We start from the raw sequence: 23,403 nt of genomic DNA on the forward strand, positions 1-23,403 counted from the left end.
GCAGGCATAGGGGCAAAGCTTAAATTTACATGTGAGTTCTCTAACTCCGACGCCAGACTCCTACCAACTGTGCTCCCTACTGCTGCCCTTGCAAGGTGCTGCCTAGTCCCATCGTCAATCATCACTCTCGCCCATCTCTCCCAATCATCCCTAGGGCTTAGGCTGACCTTATTTCTTACTATATCATTGTAATTTCTGAAAGCTGATTCATAAAGGAAAGAGGATAACCAACTGTTCTGGTTTTCCCAGAACTTCCCAGTTACAGAACTTTTAAGTCCCACATCCCTGGAAACCCTTACGTTCTGGGCAAACCAGGACTCTCAGTCACCATCAGTCTGTTCCTTACCCCAACCTTTTCCCTGCACCTCATTTCACTCCTTGTCTCTCCAACCTCAGCGTGAAGCTGAGAGATGAGCTCTGAGGGTAGAGAATCAGTTATGGATCAGGATTTTAAAACTATATATGACAAAATGGCCTTATCAAAATGTGGAGAAACAGTGCATGATACCACGTTTCCATGGATACTTTCCAGTGCTTCTAAAGCACTTAAAGAGGACTGACATCAAACCCAGAAAACTAGGATGGGAGTGGGAAAGAATGGAGCAGGTGGACATTTACATGTTATGCAGTCATATAATTTGAAGATTTATAAGGATTTTTATGTATTGGTAAAGCAGATTTATTAAATATTTTTAAAAGATTATACAGCATTTGAAGAACTTAACTTGGTTTTGTTTGTATGTATTATAATATATTCCTATATTAAAACCATAAGCATCTTCTTAAAAATTAGGAAAAGGGCACATATGTTTTCATTCAACAAAATGACACACCCTCCGGTACATATTTGTTTCTCATTATGGCACATTAGGAGAGGGAGGAAGGAAGAAGGAGAATGCTTTTCTACCAGAAGTGTGAAGAGAAACCTGACCATGGCAGAGAGAAGGCTGTCACAGGAAGAAAGCGCAGTAGACAGAGACTCTGTCTTGATGTTTCTATTCAGTTTCCATATTCAGGACTTAATGCCATTGGTGCAAATTAGGCTTGATTTTTAGGTTCAGGTCAATAGAAAAGCATATGGAAGATGCAAGGTTTCTGAATTGAGATAAAAGGAAAGAATTTTTACTTTTGAAAGATTGAACAATGTGTCACTTCTCTGAACTCTGTGCAATAAATGAAGCATGGATTAAACGTTTCCATCAGCCACATGAGGTACTTACTGCACCTGGGGACATATGTCTGTCTGGGCTTCCCTTCCATGAGCACGCTTCACTGTAGTTAGCTTCTGGTTTCTAAGACATTGAATATTATAACAGTATGATGCCACATTTTATATGCAATCATTTATGTGCATATATGGAGTTCTGTTTTGAGTTTGAGACTGACTTCAGAGTTCAGGTAAACACTCTCATACATAATCATATTAAGGAGTAGAATGTGTTGTTTATCATTCATCCTGCTAATATATTTTTCACCTGCGTTTCTTGTAGGTATTTCTTGTGTGTGCCTTTTGGTTGTATGATGTAAGTGGATAGGTTAGGCACCCTGTCTCTGTATATAGGAGCACATTTCAGAACTCATATGTATCTATGTGTGATAATAATCATAACTTTGAGTCCAAAATAGGAGATAAAAAATGATCAGTTATTGTTATTTTTTTTTTTTTTTTTTTTCATTTTTCTGAAGCTAGAAACAGGGAGAGACAGTCAGACAGACTCCCGCATGCGCCCGACCGGGATCCACCCGGCACGCCCACCAGGGGCGACGCTCTGCCCACCAGGGGGCGATGCTCTGCCCATCCTGGGCGTCGCCATGTTGCGACCAGAGCCACTCTAGCGCCTGGGGCAGAGGCCACAGAGCCATCCCCAGCGCCCGGGCCATCTTTGCTCCAATGGAGCCTTGGCTGCGGGAGGGGAAGAGAGAGACAGAGAGGGAAAGCGCGGCGGAGGGGTGGAGAAGCAAATGGGCGCTTCTCCTGTGTGCCCTGGCCGGGAATCGAACCCGGGTCCTCCGCACGCTAGGCCGACGCTCTACCGCTGAGCCAACCGGCCAGGGCCCAGTTATTGTTATTTTTAATTGTACTGGTTTGCAGTTCTTTCTCCTCTTGCCTTTCATAACTTTCACTTGGGGCAGATGATCTTGCTTCTTGATTAAATCTTTAATAAAAGATTCTCTTTGGTGTTTTTAAAATAACGGCTTCAAAGAGATTCCAACTGTATAATATTTGTGCTATATATTTTCATTAACTGTTGAATGTTTGACATTAATATTCTTTTTTTTTAATATTTGAAAGGGTTGGTATTTCTTTTTTACAAAGAACTACAAAAGAGGATATCACTTTCCCTTACAAAATAAGATTTAGGTTTGATTTACAACCACAACCAAAACATTTCTGTAAGTGAATATTTTATAATAGCAATAGATTCCCAAGAGAAATTATTGAAAACCATCTGTATATATCCTGATGAAGATGCTCATCTCTTTGGGATTGTTTAGATCACAATTTATATAAATGAAGAGAGGATTGGTTTTTGCTCTGAAAAGTTCATTAGGCTTTAGTTCTCAGAACTTACACAATAATGACTTTTACTCCCATTGGTTTAAAAAAATCAATAATTTTATCATCAAAGTAGTTGATGAAACATGTTTATTTTTACACATGAATTAGGAACCTACAGGGTTTGTAAGTGAGGAAAGTTCTATTAACAACAACGATGTCCTCTTTATGAAATATCTGGCTCAGCATTTGATCATTGCTTCAAAACAGTATTTTCCTATATTTGAAGACAATAGGACAAATCATGGCATTTTTCTTCCTATACAGTTGGAGAATCTGATGCTGGATAAAGATGGCCACATAAAAATTACAGATTTCGGACTTTGCAAAGAAGGGATCACAGATGCAGCCACCATGAAGACGTTTTGTGGTACCCCCGAGTACCTGGCGCCAGAGGTAGGCTCTGCCCCAGTCATGATAGGATGCTTTGTGAGGGAAACCACTTCAGCATTAAAAAAACTCAAAGTACCTACTATTTTTACCTGAAATTAATTCAACATGAGTCAAATCTATTTTGTTCCCACTTGTTTAACTTGATACATAAATATTATAACTTTTATGAGCACAAAGGTACTAACTAGAATAGAGTAAGTCCATTTTGTTGTTGGCCATATACATTTTATTTTTGATTGTACCTTTTATGATTCATTTATTAAAGCAGAGTCATTGAATGACTTCAAAAGAGTTTACAGTTGTATAAATCATTTGTATTTTCCTAAGAAACAAAGACATGGATCGTTTGGATTTGTCTTATTGTGGGTTTTCATAATTATTGGAAAGTATTTCACTGGAAGAGTTAATGCAATGACAGTAGGTACATTTTGGAATTCAGACCAAAGCAGCTCCAACTGATGACCACATGCTGAGGGTTCCAGAGTAATTCATTTCTTTGTTTATTTAATAGATAATATTATGTGTCTGCTGTATATTGGATATTTTTCTGAGTGATATAGTTACAAGAACAAGACACAAAGGGCATTGCTCTTGGAACTTTCTCTAGAATAGGATTGTTTTGCAAATGTTGTGAAAAACAAATTTTTTTGTTTCTTTGGAATTCAGTTTCCCCTGCTATACATTTGCCATGGATGATGTTATCCCATATTTAGAATAACAGAATTAGTTGCATCACAATTAGGGGAAATGATTTCTGAAGAAGATAAATACATCTCATTTTAAAAGCTGATGATCACCTAAGATAAAGATATTGTTCTATATGTAAATGTCATCAACTGAAGAACAAAGCCAAGAATTTGATACCCAGTTGTTTCTAGATAGAAAGTTTACAATTCGCAAGAAATTATCAACTTCTTTTTAAAGACAAGTAAGCAAACGCTTCTGTGTATATATGTTTTTTAAATATTGCAGAATTCAGGTCTTTAAAAGCAGTTTATATACCCATGGCTGTTACACGCTGATTCGTAATTAAAATCTTGACACTTCATTGTTATTGGGGAGAGTGATCATTAAAGTGATTGAGGATGACAATCTTGAAACAATTTCTCATGCAATTTTAATTCTTATATTTTTAAACATTTATGTCAAACACTGCCTAGGTGTTAAATCAGGCAACTTTGAATATGTTTACTCTTACTTTTAAAAATAAGAATTGAAGTCCTTTTTTTTAGTCTTCAGTATGAACCATTTCACTAAAAACACTTCTTTATTCACTAAGGGACTGTTTATTGAATATTTATTAGATGCCATGTAATGTGCTAGGTGCTAGGAGTATACAAAGATAGCAAGAAATAGTTTTTGTCCTCAAGTGTCTTACTGTTCGCTAAGGCAATAAGATATGGCAAATAATTATTACTGTGTTAACAGTAATTGCTTTAGAAGAGTTATGTTGAGTATGGCGGGAGCAAAGGTGGACGTGGGAGCCTGCTGGGAGGGTCCGGCGGCAGTAAGGGGAGGCAGGAAGAGAAGAGGCCTGGACACACAGCAAGTGTGGAAATGCACATTAGACTGGACCTCGTGGAGGAGGAAAAGGCACTTTTGAATTGAGGACAAGGCAACACTGTGATCAGATGGTCAGAGTTAGGGAGGGATTGGCAAGAGCTGAAACTAGCTCTTTCCTTAGTTCACATGGTGTCTCTCACCTTTTTTGAACCCTGACATTTCCAGTACTTACCCTTGTTTATGCCAGACTTTTCTTGATGGTGTATAAGTAGGAGTTGTTTATCAGACCTGGAATACATTCTTGAGTCCTGCCTCTGTGATGAATGGCTCACTGTCATATTTCCCTTCTCCTCTGAGGACTTGTTTACACGAACTGGGGAGATCTTACCACAGCCTAACAGTGCTCATCTTTCTTTACCTTTCAAATTGTTTGAATCTGGTAGAAATGCTTTGCTGTTTAAAGAAAGCTAATGGGTAATTATAAGATGCTTCAAAAAGACGATTAAAAATCACTTCAAAACCAAGTAACGGTCCCAAGTATCATATTCATAGAAGATTTTTAAACTCAAGTTTTAAATGAACTTAAGTTTCTTCTTGTGGCAAAGACCACCAGAAAAGATAAGTCTTATCATATAAAAATTACATTTGCTGAAAAAAGAGTGTTTTAAAAATGTCTGTTTTCTTTCCTCTTTTGATGATGAACCTTTAGTGTTGGGAGTGAATCATGTATTTTTTTAAGAGATTGCAGAGAGACAGTCCTAGCAGGCATACAAAATATGCATATATACAGCTCTTAAGTACATTTGTTTATCTACTTATAAATTAATGTGTTTTTGCTCTTACTGCTATTAGAAGGAAATAAACTTGACAGGCCATACATTATGGACAATAAGATATTTCACAGAAAATTTGTTTTTGCAAGCCATACTCTCTTTTCACACCTAGAAATGATCAAAGAAATTAGACATCACGTATACAATCTTGCAGTGAAGTTTTCTTACTTGAGTTGGCTCTCATTGACTCCAGACCATTTTATGCAGTGCTAATTATTTAGTCTCAGCTTTGCTCTGGAGTTAGCAGTACCTGATCAACTTCCCAACTGTAAAACAGCCTGAAATCAAATGTAGCTTACATGCAAGACCCAACAAAATTAAAAGTGTTAACTATGTTTTGGCAGTTCTGTTTTATTATGCCCAGTCCTCAAATGTACCAGCAGATAATCATCTGAACGTGAGTTATTTTTCACATGATTATGTGATCACACAAAAAGTACATGCTAAAAAGAGGCAGATGGTGACAGATGGGGAAGGTTGAATAAGGTGGTTTTGGAAACCTAGAGAAATGCAATTCTGTAATAGTGTAAAAAATTAAAAGTATTGGATAATCAAGTTAGAACTAACAAAAAGATTGCAAAAAATGACTCGATTGTTGGAAAATACATAGCTGCTAGTTCTGGTTGCTAGTCAGAGAAAAAAATGTTTAGAATTGTGTTTTCTATAACTGTAAAACAGTTTTATTTTTCAGTGGCTGAAACTATTTTCGATGCATTTTAGTGTTTAGAAACTCGTTTTCAGAAAACATTCACTTATTGTCATTATTCACTTTTCTTTTGAAATCCACTATCTTTAATATACTTTATATAATCCATACTTTGAAAATATCTGAAATAGACCAGAATATTTTGATAACTATTTTGATACAAAGATTCACTCAAAGTCATTGTGATGCTATATAGATAGTAGTACTAATGGAAATTAAATTCTATATAAATTTAAAGCCAAAGACTTATATTAACTCTCCAGATTGAGTTGGCAGAATCATATAAACTAAGGGTAAAAGTAGTGGTGTAAGAAGCAGGGAGTAGTAGTTAGAACCTAACTAGATTTAAATGTACTAAATGGAATTTTATTTACTTATTTTAACTGCAACAAAGAATAAATGCAAAAGACATCATTTTATGGGTTCTGTCAGGACTGTTTTTAGGAGATATTAAGAGAAATAAATGAGGTCAGCCTGGCCTGTGGTGGTGCAGTGCATGGAGCCTCAACCTGGAACACTGAGGTGGCTGGTTGAAAACTCCAGACTTGCCTGGTCAAGGCACATATGGGAGTTGATGCTTCCTACTCCTCCCCCTTCTCTCTCTTTCTTTTTTTCTCTAAAATAGACTAAAAAAATGAGGCCAAAGTTACTTATGTTTGCACATTTAATTTGTAATTAAAATAGTAGCACACATACTTACCTATATTTTGCTTAGCCATTGGACAAAATTCTATTTCTACCAGATTGTGAAACTGTCTTAAAACATAGATTTTCATGAAAAGAAAAGGTTGTGTTGGTAACCTTTCTAAAACTGTGTACATCCCTAATATTTTATCTAATTATTAATAATTCATGAAACATTTGTCCTCTGAAGGTATTTTTGAAAGCCTTCATCTTCCTGATGGTTTGGAAAAGGTCTCATTACCAATATTAAGGGGAAGACTCAGAAAAGGTTCACTAAGACTAAGATTAGTTCAGGTAGAAGTTGTATGCTCTATAATAAGAATTCATATTTAAGAACTTCTGTCATATGTTTGGCTTACTATTTATACTGTTTCTGGGTAATATTTAAAACCATCTTATTTTGTCCACAAATTGGACATTTTTAAAATATGAACCAAAATGGTATTTTTTAGTTCAATGTCCATGTTTTTAAGCAACTGCTTTCACTTCCCTAGAGATCTGTCAGTTCTCGTAGTAGCTGTTTATCACCTGAAGTTTTTGTTTGTTTGTTTGTTTTCTTCAGTGTTATTTGGTCTTTCGGCTTGTATTTACACTTAGTACTTTGGAATGGTTCTAGTTTAGCATAAATTTAATTTTAAATTCTCCAAAGCATGAGAACATATACGAAACAGATGACAACTGATAACACAAGATAACCTGTAGTATTTTTTACAATTTGGCTATTATTACTTGGGTTACAAAAACCCAGTTTCTTGGAATCCCATAATGTCTGTTGCTTCAGGATAAAAAGGAAGTATAGACGTCTCCGGGAAGATACGTGTAAGTATGAATTAGCCTACCAGTATTGGATGCACTTAGGTTTTCTCTTGTTCAAGAATGTAGCCTGTTTTAGCCAGAGACTGCTTTGGAAGGTCCTATATGAACTGTGTACAGGAATCGTGTATGAATGCGAGGACATAGCCATAGAGCTAACAGCATTGTCACTCTCAGCAGGTGGCAGTTACACTCTCTTAATTATTAGAGCAGTTGAGAATATATATTTATAAAGAAAACACCAAGAAACCACGGAATACATAAATCTTATGAAATATGTACTTCTCCCCAAGCTGCAATACATTTTAGAATCTGAATGAGAATATTTATGCATCTTTTTTTAAGCAAATCTCTAATGTTAAGAATATGTGAAGGATTTCCATAAACGCTAAACTATGTAAGAGTGTGTATAAATATACAACACACATATCAGTTACCTGAAATAAAAGGTTACCAGAAAAAAAAATTTTTTTTTGAATTAGCGGTAAATCGGTTCAAGTTCACAGTTTACTTTCACAGCATAGGTGTGCAGACAGTTTGTTTGGATGTTTAATTTTTTTCTCCATCTGTTCTGTCAGGATTATTGATTGAGCACTAAGCCACATACATAGCCTCCTTATAATTGTTTGCCTTGGGTGCATTGTGTGACTTCAGCAGACAAGCTGAGAGAGGTATTCATTCAACCGTCCAGTCAATTCTAATTTCCAGAAAGAACTGGAATATTTGTTATGGTAAAAGAATATTAGAATGCATATGTTCTTTGAAAGCCTCCATTAGCCAAATAAATATATACATTGGGAATTTTAACTGATGGTATTATTTTAAAATAAAGTTTATTAGTTATTACCATTTCTTGGACTTAGTAACCATTTAAGATTTTTTCCATTCACCTGGTTGTTTTACTAATGAAAGTATCTGCATCAAATATTACCAAATGCTAATCAAATATTACCAGACCATTTTATAGTAATTGGAATCTGCTGTGACCTCCTCGAATCTTAAGTTTTATTTGATCAGAAAGTGAAGTAATCGCTGGGTCCTGGTGAAAAATGAAACTATGTCTTGTTTCCTGGAGTTTGGGCTGTTTGAGTGTTGCTTTGATATGACTTATCATTTTTTTAACATTTACATTTTTTTTGTGCTTCAACCATCTCTGGTCCTTTATGTTCGTTTGGGTGTTTGTTGAATGTAGTTATAAAGCTACATCTGTGCTCACAGAACAATAAGGATAGAAGGAAACACCAAGTGTCTGTGTTCACGCTTAAACTTTGAGTTTAGTGGAATGTCAGCAACATTGGTTTTATGGCAGAGTCACTGTCTGTAGATGAATTCTGTAAGATAAGTCTTTCAGGGGGTTATTGCTCCAGGAGTAGGTTTTGATCTGCATTTCTAGCCAAATTGTATGATAAATTGCACTGTAACAGAGTTGAAGTGTACGTTACCATTGTAGCTCAGCATTACAATTTATCATGCCCTTCTGGTCAGTCCTCATGATAGCCAGGAGATAAATTATTAGCCTTTTTAAAAATCACCAGAGGTAGCCCAAAGGAATTGCAGCTCTTAGGTAAAAGAATGTAAATTTTAGATGTTTCTATTATTTTGGAGAAGTAATTGCAGCTCTTAGGTAAAAGAATGTAAATTTAAATGTTTCTATTATTTTGGAGAAAGAGGTACTTAGAGTAAAGGAAGAAAGTATCTTCTAAAAATAATATAAAAGAGGCTGGGGGACTTTGGGATTTCTAGAGTATTTCCAAGTATTGTGTTTTGAAATAATTTACATTGAAGGAGAGTAAAAAGATATTGTTATATGAATAGTGATAACACGTTTTATATTATATATTCACATGTAGAATATTAGGATCACTTTTATTCCTTGTGGTTTTCATCTTCCAGCTGTTTGGAGGTAGGAGTTGAACAGAAACTTTTCTTTGTCCTTGACAGCAAAGACGCCTAGATCAAGAAGGCTGGCTGAGTTGTTTGTTGTATTTTCTCCTTCACATTGCTTAAGTATGTGTCAGAAAGATAATGCGTTACATCAAATTTGTTCAGTACAAAGTGATACAGCAAGCAGTTCTAATTGTAGCATCAAATCTATATATCAATTAAAACACATTATGTTCAGAAGCAAAACTACTTAGTTGGAGAACAGTGTTCATTTTATAAAGCTAAATAAAATACATTTTATTTTATCAGACAGATTTTTTTACAATGTAGTTTTATTTTTCAGATGCTTATTTCCTTTCAAAAATAAAACCTACTTATTATTATTATTTTTTGTACTCACTTTCCCTTCTGGCTGCAAACCAGGTATTTAAACAAAAATAAAGGCTTGCCAGTTTTGCCAGCTGGGGATGAGAACCCGGCTGGTGAAATGTGGGTTCGGGAGGCAGTTAATCCAGCTTTTATGCCTTTTATGGTTTTATGAAAAAGAAGGTTAAAAACCACATTTGGCTCTTTGTGTGTGTGTGTGTGTGTGTGTGTGTGTGTGTGTGTGCGTGTGCCTGTGTGTGCATGTGCTCGTGCACGCTCATGCATGCCACTGGTTTGTCGGTGTTGTAAGACACAGAGAAAAGTTCCTTAGATTTTTTAATTTTTTGTTACTAGGTAAAATTTTGGATCTGTTAGAAAAAGGACCCCAAACAATGCATTCTACTAATTGGACATGAGACAGATTCTTAAATAATCAAAAGTTACTGGTCCTTTAAAATTATATATTACTGCATTGCCTTTAACTAAATTCTCTGCTTCCTTGGGTTATTTCTTGTTTACTGTATGTTCTCACATTACTCATTTCCAACAAATAGACATTTGAAATATTTTTTGGTTAAGAGGAAAATGAGAATTGGTTGTCTTGCCTGAAAATGTTTTGCTTAGTTTGTGATTTACAAAAGATTTCTGGAAAAGGTAGGAGCTGGACTTGTGTTCATCTCTTGCCAGTATTGTTTCTAGACTTCGCTAAGCACGAAACAATAATACAGTTGAATTAAAAATCTCTTCCTAGCACTTGAAAACACTACTCAATGTATCTTTTTTTTTCTTTTCTTTTTTTTTTTTTTACAGAGACAGAGAGAGAATCAGAGAGAGGGATAGACAGGGACAGATAGACAGGAATGGAGAGATGAGAAGCATCAATCATTAGTTTTTTGTTGCGCATTGCAACACCTTAATTGTTCATTGACTGCTTTTTCATACGTGTCTTGACCACGGGCCTTCAGCAGACCGAGTAACCTCTTGCTTGAGCCAGCGACCTTGGGTCTAAGCTGGTGAGCTTTTGCTCAAACCAGATGAGCCCTTGCTCAAGCTGGCAACCTTGGGGTCTCGAACCGGAGTCTTCCGCATCCCAGTCCGATGCTCTCTCCACAGCGCCACCGCCCGGTCAGGCTCAATGTATCTTTAAGTAACATAGTTTTATTTGTTGAAATTCTGTGCTCCATCTTTAAATACCCTTGTCTATCAAAGTGCCTTAACTATGTAAAATGTCATGTGCAATTCTGTGAAACTATTGGTAAATCTTAAACAAAAGTCTCATAGAAGTAATCTTCAACAGTATATTTACTTATTTCAGACTAAGAAAGTTTGGAATATGAGCACAACTTTGCTTCATAACAAATTCTGTCTTATGTCATCAGTTATTATATACTTTTTTGATAAACTTCATGAGTATGGTTTTTTTGTTTTGTTTATCCCAAAGAGGATCAGAAAAAAAGTAAGCTTTAAGATTATTCAAATATAACAATTTAAAATATTTAAAGTTCCAAATAAATGAAGAAAATTCTATTGGATGAACACACTTAATACAATCAAATTTTTTTCCTGGGACAAATGACAAGTTATCACATTCTGAATTGAACAGGTTGCTGAAATATAGCCTGAAACTTTCATATCATTTCTTACTACATTTATTTTGCATGTAATATATTTTGCAAAACAAATTGAAGGCATCTACTACACAGGTGTTAGGTCCATGATTTTTGTTGTTTGTGTTAAACAGAAATTGTCGTGGGGTACTAAAGCTTTGGGTACCAAAGTTTATTACAGCCCAAACAATAAATTGTCATAGTCACACAGGTGACCACATATTTCCTAAGTTTAAACATGCCAGGGCCTCTAAACATTTTCAAGTATATTTTCATGGTGGTTGAGTCCTGTCTGCTTCTCTATGACATCGTCAACTCCTGTCTTTCACTGATTTGTGTTAACTTCCTTCTGCTCAACGCAAGGATGTTTGAAGACACATGTGCTCTCTAGTCAGTGTGGCTATATCTCTACGTTGCTACTTAAAAGTCCTCATTAGTGAACCAGAATAAAAATTTAAGTAGGCCTAAGAGAAAAAATATGCAAATCTGCTAATCATTTGATCTTATTCTGCTCACATACTCAGTTCCTTAGAATCAGGTGTATGACCTGTCCCCTTTTTTACACACTGACCATTTCTGGATATAGATCAAACATTTCAAATATTTGGTGCAATATATATCTTTTGTAGGATGCTGCATAGTTTAAATTCAAGGTCTAAAAATGGCCTACCAGCCCTGGCCAGTTGGCTCAGTGGTAGAGCTTCGGCCTGGCGTGCGGAAGTCCCGGGTTCGATTCCCGGCCAGGGCACACAGGAGAGGCGCCCATCTGCTTCTCCACCCCTCCTCTTCTCCTTCCTCTCTGTCTCTCTCTTCTTCTGCAGCTGAGGCTCCATTGGAGCAAAACATGGCCCGGGCACTGAGGATGGGTCCATGGCCTCTGCCTCAGGCACTAGAGTGGCTCTGGTCACAACAGAGCGACACCCCAGATGGGCAGAGCATCGCCCCCTGGTGGGTGTGCCGGGTGGATCCCGGTCGAGCGCATGCGGGAGTCTGCCTCCCCGTTTCCAGCTTCAGAAAAATACAAAAAAAAAAAAAAAAAAAAAAAAAAGGCCTACCTAGGCTTTGAAAGTTAAGATTCATTTTTATGTAAAAATCGTATGTTTGTAGATAATGCTTTAAGAGTTAATGTATTATAATTAATTTTTTTTTTTTTTACTGGTTTCATTTTTAGGTGTTGGAAGATAATGACTATGGCCGAGCTGTGGATTGGTGGGGTCTGGGGGTTGTCATGTATGAAATGATGTGTGGGAGGTTACCTTTCTACAACCAGGATCATGAAAAACTTTTTGAATTAATCCTAATGGAAGACATTAAATTTCCTCGAACACTCTCTTCAGATGCAAAATCATTGCTTTCAGGGCTCTTGATAAAGGATCCAAATAAACGGTAAGCCACAAATAACATTTAGTGAGTTTGATGAATGTGGTTAGCAATTGTGATATGGAAATTAATTCAACTGTAACTAGCTCGAAGAAGCAAAGTATTTGGTGTAGACATCTTCCAACTGAGATGCTGACTTATTTTTAACTGCATAATATAGAACATTTAAAAAATTTTCCTCCACTATTTCCTAACTTGGAAATTTTGTGCAGATTTTACCAAGTAAGGATTTGGGAAGGTTTATTATCCATGTTATGAGTGAACTTTCTTAATAGCCGTGGTGCTTGTTACTGTGGGAATCAGAGTACCCTTGTTTCCTGTCAGTCGCTGGACCTTTGTGCTTCCTCTTTCTGCTGGTTCACATTATAAAGAGCACAGCTGGTCTCTGTACTCTCCTCTCACCCCAACACGTCTAACTGCTTTTTTGCTTGTCATTTGAGGATATTCTTTTACATCGATATGGAAAGGGTTAGTAGTAAAAAAAAAACTTCATACACATTGCATTTCTGTTTTTGCAGCTTTAGTTATGACCTGAAGAATCCTACAGCTCTTTGCTGAATGAGCTCCTATTTACATATTCTTTTAGACATGCATGTCATATAGGAAATAACTTAATTTGTAATGTCCCTTAAAATATGTATTTGTGTATATCAGTGTGTATATCCATCTTTCCATCTAGATAGTATGTAAATCAGAATTTTTCTGAAAATCTCTTAGATCTCAAGCATCCTGAGGTTAGACCATTTCATATATTGTTGAATCCTTTATAACATCTTACATCATGGTTATTTTTTTTTGTTTGTTTTAACAATGTTCTGTTTATGGTTACTATTCAATATGTATTGTGGATAAACTAAGTTAATGAATGAAGAAATATGTGAGTCCGAAAATGTGGGCTTTGCCTACCTTAAGGATAGTTTCAATTACATGCTTTTAGCTTTTAAATTAATGAGGAACGTGGTTTCACCTTTAGCAAAAATAAGCAAACATAATAAAAGAAGTTCCCATCTTTTTGCTTTGTGAGAAGTCCCATTTTTTTGCTTTGTGAAGAACCAATCAAAAATGCATTTCATAATTCTAGTAACTGAGAGCATACCTTACCTTTGTAAAGTGACGTTTTTCTCAGGGCATTTTTCTGTCTATTGTGTTCCTTGCTGTTTTAGTGCCTCGAAGGGCAGGGAGGGTAGAAGCTATTCTCATTTTCACTTTCCTGAGGAGGAAACAGAGGCCCAGAAAGGCTTAAGTGATTTATCCTAGGTCCCACAGAATATTCCTGTAGAACAAGAGGAGAAATCAAGTTTCTTGGTGCCTTATTTATATTTCTTATACAAGGTGGGGCAAAAATAGACTTAGAGTTGTTTGTGTGGAAAATACAATAATTAATAATCAATAACACAAGAATAAACTCTGTGTTTTGTGTACTCACATCTGTAAACCTATTTATGGCCAATCCTGCATATTATTTTTATAACACATCAGTTTGGTTCAGGTTTTGATATATATTCCACTTAATGTGATGATTTCACAATTAATGGAACAGGTGGCAGTTCATGATAGGTAATTATAAAAAAGAGTTAGGATTTCCATTTTATCTACTTGATATTGAGATCTAATATTTGGTTTGGGTTTCAAGAACAGTGAATTTTTATCCCATCCTTTCCTGATTCCTCCTGGTGACTTTGCCCCCCGCCATAAGTGGCTGGTAGAACAAAATTGTATTATACTTTTCTCCTGTCTGCGTCTCATTCATTTTTATTGTCATCCTTCCCCCACCCCACCCAGTGGATAGCACATAGTAAGTATCTAATAAATATTCAGTAAATATGAGGTAAATTTAGAATGTTAGTGGCCAGGTAAGTAGGACAACTCTTAAAGGTTTGTGTACCTAGGGGTTCATATTGTCTAAAGAGAAGGTGTGGTATTTTCAATTATCTGCTCTTTTCTTTTATCGCAGATGTATCAAGCCCACCACTGCTGCATTCAAGTGTTGGGAATGCAAGCATGAACAGAACAATCTCTGTTCTAGATGTGTGTAGAATAATTGGGGCACAAGACACATATTCACAGAAGCTCAGGTTAAACTCCATACAAATTGTTTTTGAAATTATTAGCTCTGTCTGGGGGATTGGAAGACTTAAGCTGGCTCAGGAAGGTGCTGGGATTTGCACTGGTGTTCATGCTGAGAAATTTCATGTAAAGAACAGCTAGAATTGCAAATGAACATGGCATTTGAGAAGTTCAGTGACTACAGTGTAGAATGTGAGTTGGGTAACATTGGGAGATGAAGCTGATATGTTAGATTGTGAGGACCTTATGTTTCTTAGAAAATATTTGATCTTTATTCAGAAGGGAATGGGATGCCACTGAATTATTAAAAGGGATGGATAATCAGATTTGCATTATGAAAAGGTAACTCTGATAGTTTTGTCTTGGATGAATTAGAACAATGAAGGGCCATGGGCAGGTACACAAAGCAGTTAAGAAAGCATACTGAATGGTACAGATAAAGGGTGGGGCTTTTCCTGAAGCAGCAGTAACTGGGTGACAAATGGAACTTGGTGACTGACAAAGTAGAAACACAAGGAAGGGGAAGAAGTCCCGGCTTGGGTGACTGGTTTAAAGAATGGAGTAGTATTAACAGACGGTATACAGGCAAAGGAGGATGCATCACAGGGTAGATGCTGATACTAGCTTTGGCGGTACCAAGTCTGAGGTTTCTATAGAAACCCAGATGCATAAGAGAAACACAGTAACCAAATGTCTGCTCTAGGGATCTGTCACTATCCTGGAGGCAGCTGGAGCCATTAGAGTGGCCTAATGAATGAAGGGGGTCTAGGACAGAGTCCTGGGACTCAGGACAGAGCCAACTAGGGACTCTGAGAGGTTTCTGGGAATACAATCAGTAATAGCATTGTCGTGTACCTCCTCATTACTCCCCTTCAACAATTTTAAATCCTGCCTGCATTTTTCTGATCCTCTTTACTGAGTTGCTGTAAGTTCTGTCATTTTGCTTTTAATTCTTATTCTCTATTACTTTATGCTCATTCCATTAGTATCACGTATATCTTCCTACGCATTCTTTATAGGGGAGGAGGGACTCCTGTCACATTTAATAACACTAGGAAAATATGAATTCCATGGTGTTGGGCAAATAAGTTTGTAAAATTTGTGTTATTTGACTTTGCTCAGTTTTATTGTTAAAAATGGTCTCTGCCCACATGAATGGCACTGCCAGGTGAAACTGATAATTACCTTCCTACTTGGGAAGGGACTTTGTTATGCTAATGTTTGTTGGAGGAGAGGTATTCGCGCCAAGAAAAGTTTGTGAAGGAGAGGGAAGAAGTAGCCAAGATGGCAGGGTGCTGAAGGAGAAGCCAGTTTCTGCAGAGATGAGAAGGGAGAAGGTGTACAGATGGGGAATCAGAGGTGACTGAGCTGGTGGGGGCCTTTGATTCTAGGAAAATCCAGATGTGTCAGTGGCTTTGGGAGCCCTGAATGGAAAGAGAAGTGTTTTCCCTTTGTGTGTTTTTACTCGCCGGCCGGTGCGAGGCTAGAATAAAGGAATGGCTTACCAGTTTTTGACTCTGCTGTTTCTCTACCATCTGTCTGAATCTAATGGGAACCTGCATGTGTCTGGCAGTGACAATGGTTGTGGCTACTGGCCGTACACATGGTGTTCCTAATAATGGAGACTCCATCGTAGCTGAGGATTTAATTTGGCATTCTGATACTGGAGTTTCATATTCCTAGACATAAATGTCTTAGTGCAAATCACATTTTTGGTATTATTTTGTAGTCTTAAGTTGTATATTAGGGAGTCATTGACAGTGAAATTTTTGACAGTTTCACACTTCGAGGAAGCTCATGTTAAAGAACCTCTCCCTACTTTTGAAGTGGCAGTCTAAGATTCTATTCTTAGATTGTGTGTAGTATTTGCAGTCAATACTTTAGTTTTATATGTTTGATAAATATAAATTAAGTTCTAGCTAGCTTTGTCCAGAGCCAAACTATTGCTAGAGAACAGACAGGAAAGTGCACATTCAAGCCTTTCTTTACAAAGTCATTCTGGTTGTCCATCCAACCCTCTCCTCCCCCTCCATCTCATATAGAATTCAAAATGAAAACAATATTGATATAAACAGTAACAAAAGTGTAAGAAAATACAATGCACTTCCGACTTTTCCTGCGCATAGTACTTAGATGCATACTTTGAAATTTTAAATTCTTCTCGGAATGGTGTTTGGTGTTTCTGCTCTCTGGCGGCATCAGCACGAGCTTAACATGCTTTTTGGCTAACCCAGTATTGATCTCGGATCTTAAAAGTATTCACCATCCACTGCGGGAGAGACTTCCACAACTTGAAATAGAATGCAAAAGAGTGAAGTGGAGCACTGAGAATTACCTACATACAGAGTGGCCAGTCTGAAGGTTCCAAATGTGAATACTGTCATTCTGATCAGACCCAATCTAAATGTTTATATCAGAGGTGTGGGTCATTCTGTATGGATCTGGGGGTAGGAGACCTAGATTGTTCAACCTCGTCATCAGTATAGACACTCAGATACCCGCTGTTTCATTTTCCATTCTGGCCATATGCAAAAGGGTCCTAGACTCTTCCCAGGCATGTATTTTTTATACCCAATAGTGCCAGAATTCAATAGAATGGTGTAATTGTTTGTTTTCTATGACTTAGTTTCTTCCTACCCACTGGTGTGTCGGAGTTAGCGTGTATGAACTCGTAAGTGCTAGTTGTTAAATTTCAACAATTGTATAAGCTGATTGTTTAATGCAGTCATTATTAAAAACTAAATTATATAAATTTGTCAATTAAATGAAAAATATTAAAATCACAGGTAATAAATACTTATAACTCTCTTTCTGTGTAATATTTTGTTACATTTACTATTGACCATGGTGGGAGTATTTACATTACCAGAATTGGCATACACTGTAGTCAGGGCTTGATTTATTGTTTTGTTGATTGTTTAGACTTAACAAAGTAATAGAGACAATGTAAATAACACAGATTAAATTATAAAGGTTGTTGTGTCTATCTCCAGTCCATGATGAATAGCACAAAAGTGAGGAAGTATTCATCTGTTGTTCCAAAGAAGTCACTCCCAGACCTGACAGATAGGTGAAGCTCTGACATATGTCTGCTGTGTCGCGTTTATCTTAAGTCTTGACCACAAACAAACATATCAGCTAGTATTCATGTCAGAACTACTCATAAGTCAGTTGGAGGCTTTGGACTTCAGCAAAAATTAACCAAAATTTTCTGTGAGCATCAATTGGTTTATTTACTTACAATAAAGAACATTGTATATTTTTATTATTCTTTGTAAATGTGCTTTACATTCTTTATATTAGTGAAGTTCATAATAAACATATAATATCATTATTATTTGTTCATAATTTCCCTGGAGGCCTAGTTATTAACCATTTACCGGGGCACCTCATTTCTAACTATGAACATGACCAAAAGAACTGACTATATAGCAAAATCAGATTTAAATAGATTTTTTTTTTTACTTTCTTATTCTTTCCTTGTTCTTTGTTTCTTCTCTCTCCTATTGTGAAGGTATCAATGAAATAAGAATACCTTCAAAGACGGGGAGGGGTATGTTTTAAAATTTTTAATTTATGTTGAAACTTGCAAATGCCATTGTAATGCTATTTCATAGATTAACAATACCACTTCTGTGGAAATTTAGTTGAGATATGAAAATAGCCCATGGCTTTCTATCTATTAGCAGTGCTCTACAGATTGTTTCTCTAAACAGTTGAGACATTTCAGAATTTACATTGACAAGGGTGCATTCTGACTTGAGTCATTCTAAAATAAATTTGGTGTATGATTTGACAATGATAATGGCTACTGTTTACTGTGCTAGGTGTTGACCTGTGTTATTTCTAACCCTTGCAATAACCTACCAAGCTGGGATTTTAATCCCCATTCTGCAGATGAGAAAACTGAGATTAAACAATCCATACTTGTTTTTAGATGTCATACTGTCCAGAGGCTAATTCTTATTAATAACATATTAGGAAAATGAGACCTTCCAGCGAAAGATTTTTATGTTTGTGGCTATTTATCACACAGCAAATTTCACTTCACAAAACTTTTTTTGTGGATTGGATTTATGTAAACGTTTCATGCTCATTTAATGTTATACCTATCCTCATAGCCTTGGCGGAGGACCAGACGATGCGAAAGAAATTATGAGACACAGTTTCTTCTCGGGAGTAAACTGGCAAGATGTATATGATAAAAAGGTAGGTTGTCTCTGTGGCATGGTTTATATACTTTGGCTAAAATGAATTAATAGAAAAAAAATTAAAATTGAATAAAATGTAATGATGTGATCTTTTTCATTTTTATGCTTTTGTGTAATTGAATATTAAACTTCTTAGCACACAGTTTTACTGATAAATTTGCCTCCCAGAATACATCTTGAAATTCCATTCAGTCTAGTTAGTGATTTTTCTTTTTTTTTTTTTTGTATCACAATAATTTGTTAATTTGCTTCTCATTATTTTTGTAATTTATAAAAAATAAAGACACCAGTATTTTCTTATTCTTCAGGAAAACTAACAAAGAATGTCATAGTTTTTAAATTTGTCTTTTTGCCTTTACATTTTAAAATGAACTGTTCAGATTTGTTTATACAAATCCTATTTTAGAAGGCACTTAAAGCAAATTAAGTCTAGTTGTCTTATTTTTCTATTATTTGAAACAGGCCTTTAATACCTACAAAATGGATTCTACTAATTATATAGCTTTAGTTTTATTGTAATCTGTTCAATAAATTAAGAATTAAATTCTGTTTAAGTTTAGGAACGGGAAATTACTATGTACTATCTATCTCATTTAACTATATTTTTCTTCAGGTGTTGTTGGTATAGACACTGATTTTTTATTTTTTGATCTTCAAATGCTTTATAAACATTTTACTATGAAATGTGTATGTAATTCAGTATTTTCTTACAACTTGTATTTAGTTCTTTTGTGTAGTTTGTCCTTCCGTCTCAATTTATTCTAGCTTTTTCATCTGTTTCTCTGAAACATGTATCAATCAATAACATTAATGTGGTATCTCTTTTGTGTCAAATAGTCTCTCTCAGTGCCCAAAGTAAAGCTAGACTGATATTTGTGAGTTACAGGGAAGTAAAACAAGTACTGTCTCACTGGAATAAGAGAGAGTGGGGGATTTTTCTAAGCATTCCTTATAACTAGGTATTTAAAATAGTTGCACCATATTAAATGCTTCTAATCAAAGTCCAATTCAATTAAAGTCACATCTCTTGAATTTATACCATGTAGAAAGAAAGCACTGGTGGGTAAGTGTTGAAGTCTTCTTAACCCTTAGAAGAAGCATATGGCCATTTACAGATACCCTCTATGTTTAGTAGCTTTGCATAGACAATTACTGTATTTTTCCCTCCACCTGGAAAAAAGACGCACCTGACCATAAGACACACCTAGGGTTTTAAGGGGGAAAATAAGAAAAAAAATATTCTGAACCAAATGGTGTGTTAAAATATTTAATGAAATACTGTATTTTTCACTCCATAAGACACCTGGGCATTTTCTCCTCCACTTTTGGGAGGGGGGGAGTGCATCTTATGGAGTGAAAAATACGGTATATGTCCACTTGATTACACTGGCGATACTCCTTAGAAGTTGTGTCCATATATAGCCTCTAAGGAGCTGTTTTTATCATGTCAGTACTCTACAAAAGAACCTAAAGAAGATCAGCGTCTTGTTATGTCTCCCAGAAATAATCCGTGGTCAGAAGTTTTCTTTGGTTCCGAAGGCTAGAAGCCACAACTAAAAATCCCTTTGCCATGCCTTGTCCAGGAAGGACTCGATAAAAAAAAAGAAAGAAAGGTTTCTTTAAGAGACAGCTGTAGAGCAGCAGTATGGTGTTGCTGAGTTAGAGAAGAGGCAAAACATGGGCTTTCTTTAGTCCTGCTAAGAGACTAAGATGTGCTATAAAGCAGTGGTCCCCAACCTTTTTTGGGCCACGGACCAGTTTAATGTCAGAAAATATTTTCACGGACCAGCCTTTAGGATGGGACGGATAAATTATCACGTGACCCAGACAAGCATCAAGAGTGAATCTTAGATGGATGTAACGGAGGGAATCTGGTCATTTAAAAAAAATAAAACATTGTTTAGACTTAAATATAAATAAAACGGAAATAATGTAAGTTATTTATTCTTTCTCTGCAGACCGGTACCAAATGGCCCACTGACCGGTACCGGTCCGGGGTTTGGGGACCACTGCTATAAAGGTTTCCGCATCAGTGCTGGGCTCTTCACAGCAAATGGCAGTTTGGCATCACCTTGAGAAAGCCCAGCCCACCAGCACACCGGTGAGGGTGCCAGGCTCACCTGTCTGCCCCACAGGACAAGACAGGCCCAGAGTAGAGGTGATGTTCAGACACCCAGGCACCTGCTTTGTGAACAGAGAAGTTCTCAAGTAGGGCAGGAAAAGGAACCCTCAGACCATAGCTTTATATGATACATGGGGATAAGTGAGCTTACGTGTTCTAGCTGATGAAAATAGTGATCATCTGAGCAAAGTGGTGAGGACGGTATCTTGCATAAAGAAGCACCACCACAAAAATTACGAAGTTTCGCCCTGGCCGGTTGGCTCAGCGGTAGAGCGTCGGCCTGGCGTGCGGGGGACCCGGGTTCGATTCCCGGCCAGGGCACATAGGAGAAGCGCCCATTTGCTTCTCCACCCCCCCCCCCTCCTTCCTCTCTGTCTCTCTCTTCCCCTCCCACAGCCAAGGCTCCATTGGAGCAAAGATGGCCCGGGCGCTGGGGATGGCTCCTTGGCCTCTGCCCCAGGCGCTAGAGTGGCTCTGGTCGTGGCAGAGCGACGCCCCGGAGGGGCAGAGCATCGCCCCTTGGTGGGCAGAGCGTCGCCCCTGGTGGGCGAGCCGGGTGGATCCCGGTCGGGCGCATGCGGGAGTCTGTCTGACTGTCTCTCCCCGTTTCCAGCATTCAGAAAAATGCAAAAAAAAAAAATAATAATAATAATAATAATTCTAATTTTCCTCTATCCTCCTAAAAAATAAAAAAATTAAAAATTACGAAGTTTCTATAAATGATAGAACTTGTCATGTACTGCCTTCCTCTGAGGACCCTGGGTGTCGGAGAGGCACTGATGTCCCTTACGTACTTAAGAACAACAGCATTGTAGCAGCATCCTTATTACATTTTGAGTCTCTTCTAGAGTTGGTAGTTAAGCCCTGGCTACATAGCTCAGCTAGTTAGAGCATCGTCTCAATGTACAAAGTGTTGTAGGTTCGATCCCTAGTCGGATACACACAGGAACAAATCGATGTTTCTATCTCTCTCTCTAAAATAAATACATTTTCAAAAAATATTTAAATAAAGTTGGTAGTTAATAGTTCTTTACTATTTTGAGTTTTCTTAGGTTTGATCATTGTAGTATGACTTTTCTTATTAGCATTAGAGTAAGGCTTTAATGGGAAACGTTTGTGCTATATTTTTAAGTCTTCTCTAAGCTGGGATTATTTCAATACTAACAAGTGATAAAAATTTTATGTTAGGATCGGTTTTTTAATACCTCCTTTATCAGTTTGAGGAAGTTCCCTTTTGTTACTAGTCTGCTAATAGTTTTTATCATGAATAGGTGTTGAATTTTATTAAAAGCTTTTTCTGCATCTGTTGCAATAATCTTAGGGGTTTTCTCCTTTACATTCTATTAATGTGGCCAATTACATGGATTAGTTTTCCAATGGTAAATGAACCTTATATCCCTGGAGGGAAGCTACTTCTTTGTGATGTGTTATCCTTGTTCTGTATTGCTAGATTTGATACAATATGTTTCTTAAGGGTTTTAGCATCCTTATATCATGAATGATAGAATGGATTATATTTGTTATTGCTTTGTTTTGTTTGTATATCCTTGGAAGGAAATCCAATAGGACTTGCAGTGGAGAGCTATAGAAAAAAGAAAGGCTTAAGATGAAAAGATATAGATAGTATGTTATAAGATTTAAAAATACATAGGAAAAAAGCAAGCTATAAGAAAAGAGCAGGCTCTGTGACACATAATTAAAGGGATTAGCCTTTTCAAAGGAGGGGGGACACCTTTGTAGTGACACCGACGGGAACTAGAATGGCCCACTGAATCAGAGTGTTTGTAAATGTTTGTTCAGGAAGCTGCAGTAGTTCCTGCTTGGAGGCCCTGCTTTTTTTTTTTTTTTTCCAGAAGTCCCGTTTTTCAGAGTGAGAGTAGTGTGTGGGGTCAATGTTGGGGTGAGGACAGTAACCAGCTTATGCAGGAAGAGGAGAGGGAACTGGAGGAAAAACTTCCCAGGGCCACATAAAGAGGTACCAGGTGGTGCTCTAGGGCCCCACTGAGGCTAAAGATTTCAGAGAGCAATTTTGTGCTGACTGCTAAAGCTTATTCTTTATAAGGAAAAATAAAAAAAGAACAAGACAGTATTTAAGGAAGACTGATTTAGAATCTGTGGCTCACGTTGAGATCAATATTATACTTAATATAGTTGTACTTATTTTCCATAAATTCCCTTCAAAAAAGAAGCGAATACTTGCATTAGGAGAGTAGTTCAGGTACTGGGTAGTTCATTTTGGTCACTTGGTTAATACTCATTTCAATGGAATGGCAGCTA

At 36.8% G+C, this 23,403-nt stretch overlaps 1 protein-coding gene across 12 annotated transcripts in view; it reads left to right on the plus strand.

The window, feature by feature from the left end:
* AKT3 (AKT serine/threonine kinase 3) overlaps window positions 1-23,403 on the plus strand; it is a 349,859-nt gene that overhangs the window by 193,746 nt on the left and 132,710 nt on the right. For all 12 annotated transcript variants that reach the window (XM_066382128.1, XM_066382081.1, XM_066382072.1 and 9 more), the window contains 3 exons: window positions 2,825-2,953; window positions 12,518-12,732; window positions 18,915-19,002. In XM_066382128.1, the coding sequence (XP_066238225.1) occupies window positions 2,825-2,953; window positions 12,518-12,732; window positions 18,915-19,002 (432 nt within the window). The remainder of the gene's footprint in view (window positions 1-2,824; window positions 2,954-12,517; window positions 12,733-18,914; window positions 19,003-23,403) is intronic.

This window comes from Saccopteryx leptura, chromosome 1 (genome assembly GCF_036850995.1).
Source record: "Saccopteryx leptura isolate mSacLep1 chromosome 1, mSacLep1_pri_phased_curated, whole genome shotgun sequence".
NCBI lineage: Eukaryota > Metazoa > Chordata > Mammalia > Chiroptera > Emballonuridae > Saccopteryx > Saccopteryx leptura.